The sequence below is a fragment of the Otolemur garnettii genome, unplaced genomic scaffold, assembly GCF_000181295.1.
Source record: "Otolemur garnettii isolate 467f Iridium unplaced genomic scaffold, OtoGar3 scaffold00065, whole genome shotgun sequence".
Taxonomy (NCBI): domain Eukaryota; kingdom Metazoa; phylum Chordata; class Mammalia; order Primates; family Galagidae; genus Otolemur; species Otolemur garnettii.
In genome coordinates, this window is record NW_003852460.1 from 4,020,624 (window position 1) to 4,025,063 (window position 4,440).

At 42.7% G+C, this 4,440-nt stretch overlaps 1 protein-coding gene across 3 annotated transcripts in view; it reads right to left on the bottom strand.

Annotated features, from left to right (window-relative positions):
- NLGN4X (neuroligin 4, X-linked) overlaps positions 1–4,440 on the bottom strand; it is a 268,913-nt gene that overhangs the window by 157,229 nt on the left and 107,244 nt on the right. For 2 of the 3 annotated variants that reach the window (XM_003793040.1, XM_003793038.2), the window contains exon 2: positions 78–137. The exons of the other annotated variant lie outside the window; for it this stretch is intronic. In XM_003793040.1, coding sequence (XP_003793088.1) covers positions 78–137 — 60 coding nt within the window. The remainder of the gene's footprint in view (positions 1–77; positions 138–4,440) is intronic. 3 annotated transcript variants of the gene reach the window in all.

Sequence of the window (4,440 nt, forward strand, 5' to 3'; positions counted from 1 at the left end):
AAAAAAAAAAAGAAAAAGAGAGACAGAGAGGTATAAAATCATGCATCAAAGTTCAGCTTTGAAAAAACAAAAAATACCTTCATCTTCAGCACGGTCATTACTGGTTATATCATCTCCGTTTTTCCTGACATTCGCTCCTGGGGTCATATTGAGAAGGAAAATAAAGGGGAAAAAAAAAAAAAGAGAATTCAAAAACAACAGGTTTGCAAAAATTCAGAAGAGAGAGAGATGCCACCCAGTAAAAGAAAAAAAGAATGTAACAAAAAGTCGAAACCTGTTACATCTGGACTTCAGAAAAAATGAAGTAGGGCAATGCAAAACGTATATGAACACAAAGATGTTGAGAAGAACGAAATTCAAAATGTTACTTGCAAAAAAGATTAGAGATCTTGTGAAAATGTACTTTGGGGGTTAAAATGGTACTACTGCCAAAAGAACAAAAAAAGCTAATGTGCGTTGTTTATCTTTAAAAAAAGAGAGAGAGAGAGAAAATTAAATTATTAGAAAAGAGATTTCCCACATTATTGAAAGAAATGCATATAACATAATGAATAGCCCTCTGATTTTAACATGTTATGATCTCAAACGCGTTTTTGAAAATTCGCTGATACACTATGGCCACGAAATTTCGTAATGTAAGGGAAGGTGCACTTAAAAATAAACGTGGAAGGACTGTAAGGAGAATATCAGAAAACATTCGCTTCATGCATTAAAAACTTAAAAACACACAATTGCAAAAATAATCAAACAGGTCACTATTTTAAATCACTACAAGGTACGTCTCCTCAGGGCTTAGAAAACCACTATTGTTATTCCCTGTAACTTTCTGTCACAAAAAAGAAATCATTTGCAATACATATACCTTAAGTCAAGACTCAGCTTGGTAAGCCGTGCTCTCTGCGCTTGAAATACTCAGCATTATTTGAAAGTGACCATAACTTGAATTTGTAAAACTATACAATGAAGATGGTTGTCACCTACCTGGATCACCTCAAATAAAATCTGTGTTGGAATTTCGATATAAGCAAAATTCAGGGGCGGGAGGGGTCTAACTATACCCCCCAAACTCTCCTCTGCCCTTTGTATATAGAGTATACCATTTTATGTTTTCTGTTTTCCAGAGGCTAACACATTTCATTTCCGCTGGACTGAGTTGGTTAATTGGCCCAATTATCTCCTTTTTGTCGGCGGATACAACCCATATATTGTTCTTGGAAAATCACTTCAATTGAAGTGGAGCGGTAAAAAAAAAAAAGATCTTTCCAGGGAGTGGCTGGGTGAGAGAATTAAGATACAGGGAAAATCTGTCCTGGGAAATTCTTGTGAAGGGAGAACATTCCTCAGATCGACACAACTCAGGAGCTTCAAGACATAATTTGGCTGTTTTCTTAAGTCTCACAAAGGTTAAAGATTTTCTATCTTTAAAGATTATTTATATCTTCAGCCTTTGACTCAGCACCCTGGAACAACGAGATCTGGGTAAGCAGGTGGGTGAGAAAATTGATCTGCAGTGTTTGTTCATTTTTGTACTTCATATATTCCCACCGTAGACGATTTCAGGCCACCAGCAAGAAGAGACAGCTCACAGTTGGGGAAGGTACCCAAGATGTCTTAAAAAACTGGTACATCGGCTCGGCACCTGTGGCTCAAGTGGCCAAGGCGCCAGCCACATACACCTAAGGTGGTGGGTTCGAATCCAGCCCGGCCCACCAAACAACAATGATGGCTACAACCAAAAAAATAGCCGGGCGTTGTGGCGGACGCCTGTGGTCCCAGCTACTTGGGAGGCAGAGGCAGGAGACTCCCTTGAGCCCAGGAGTTGGAGATTGCTGTGAGTGATGCCATGGTACTCTACCCAGGGAGACAGCTTGATGCTACATCTCAAAAAAAAAAAAAAACTGGTACATCTGGGGAAGGGGGGGAGCTGAGAGGTGGGGGGCACTCTTCCTGTAACACATTCATTTCCAATTCTTCAGAAAGTTATCACGGTATCGCTGTGTCAGTTTAGTATAATAATTAGTTTTATACAGTAATATATACATGTCCAAGAATTCTAATGCATTTTTTTTAGGAGACAAAGTCTTACTTTATCACCCTTGGTAGAGTGCTGTGACATCACAGCTCACAGCAACCTCCAACTCCTGGGTTTAGGCGGTTCTCTTGCCTCAGCCTCCTGAGTAGCTGGGACTACAAACGCCTGCCAGAATGCCCGGCTATTTTTTTGTTGTAGTTTGGCCTGGGCCAGGTTTGAACCTGCCACCATCGGTATATGGGGTCAGTGCCCTATCCACTGAGCTGCAGGTGCCACCCTAAAAACTTTTTAAAAAATCAATTTCCAGCAAATTATCTTGACTGTAAATTTTGGTCGTTTTTCTCTGAGTTTATCAGTATAACATATAAGGCAAAGCCATCTCATGGACGGAATTTACTATTATACTGTGTTCCATGGTGGCTCACACCCATAATCCCAGCACTCTGGGAGGCTGAGGCAAATGCATTACTTGAGCTCAGGAGTTCCAGACCAGCCAGAGCCAGGACTAGATCTGGTCCATAAAAATAGCCAGGTATTGTGGCGGGTACCTGTAATCCCAGCTACTCAGGAGGCTGAGGCAAGAGGATCACTTGAGCCCAGGAGTTTGAGGTTGCTGCAAGCTATGATGCCACAGTGCTCCACCCAGGATGACAGAGTGAGACTCTGTCTCAAAAAAAAAGAAAAAAAATTGTGTTCAGGAAACTACAGAACAAAGTTGCAACATTAATGACACACTGAATCATTTGTTTTTACTAGAAAACATACTCATCCTGGATTCTGACAGTACTGTAATTCATTCACTCCCAGAAATGTTCTGTTTTTATGGTGTTCTTGCCTTAAAAAACAAAAGATAGTAAAATTAAATGTGTAGTCAAAAGACTTGGACTAGATTTGGGAAGGTAATGTGTCTCCATAGTTAAGTTAAAGGCTTCTCCAGCAAAATGTGTCCCTTAGCTGGGCTCCCTGGCTCAGTGGTTAGAGCACTGGTCTTATAAACCATGGGTCACGAGTTCAATGCTCCCTGGGACCTCTGGCTGATTTTAAATATATATATTCTTTTAACTCTGGCTATCTTTCCTAGCTCAGTCTTCCAGAAGACAGAGCAGAGGCAGTGGAAAGGCGTCCTGTAATTCAGCTCTCATTTCTGGAATGTCTCTTTGCCCTGAACCTGGCTTTACATCCCATCTCTTTTGAATGTCCTTATTAGAAATTCCCTTTCTCCGGTGGCACCTGTGGCTCAAAGGAGTAGGGCACTGGCCCCTTATGCTGGATATGGCCGGTTCTAACTGGGCCCTGGGCCAAAAAACTGCAAAACAAAAATAGAAATTTCCTTTCTCTAGCTGGGCAGTGTGGCGGGTGCGTATAGTCCCAGCTACTTGGGAGGCTGAGGCAAGAGGATCACTTAAGCCCAAGAGTTTGAGTGTGCTGTGAGCTGTGACATCACGTACTTTATAGAGGGGGACTGCTTGAGACTCTGTCTCAAAAATAAACAAAACCAGTTCCACATGCCTCCCCGCCAATTGCCTGGTATTTTAACTGTACTTGGTTAGAACTGATGACACTGAATTATTAGTATTGTGTAGAAAGTCACTAACTACCCTCGTGATTATGCTAAGGTGGTCTCTATACCATCCGTATATGATACTGAAATGTTAAAAGAACAAGCTTGACTCATTTTACTATTTATTCCCTTTTACTTTCAAAACTAGTTCCTCTTGTTTGCCCTCTGGTTGCATAACTGTGAATGCATTTGCTTGTGATTGAGGCCCCAGTGATTAGACCTTTACGTGTAAATGCCCCCCAGCCCCTGCATTCCTCCCCCCCCCCCCGTCCCAGGACATTGTGGTTTGTACTTATTTTGAAAGGAAGAAAAATCACTCATTGCTCTCATGATCATAGCATTGTGCAAAATGACTAACAGCCTTGACCTCCTGATTCCCATGACCCCTTTAATGGCTATTTTTGCTTCTGTAATAACACCTGCTTGCCCCACTCTTCCCTAGAAAAGCTTTGCTCTATAAAAACCAGAGCCGCAGACAACTCAGGGCTGCTCTCAGAAACCCCATGTTGGGACACTGAGGCAGTCACCGGCCGGCTCTTCAATAAAAGGACTCCTCTGCAAATCCGACTTGTCTGGCTGTGAGGTCTCTGGGGGAACTCCTGGAAATGACACTGGGATTACAGGTGTGAGCCACCTCAGCCGGCTGCATCAGCATCGTCTACTTTTAGAATAATTTTGTCAGCTTGGCGCCTGTGGCTCAAGTGGCTAAGGCGCCAGCCACGTACACCCAAGGTGGCGGGTTCGAATCCAGCCCGGGCTTGCCAAACAACGACGGCTGCAACCAAAAAATAGCCGGGTATTGTGGCAGACCCCTGTGGTCCCAGCTACTTGGGAGGCAGAGGCAGAA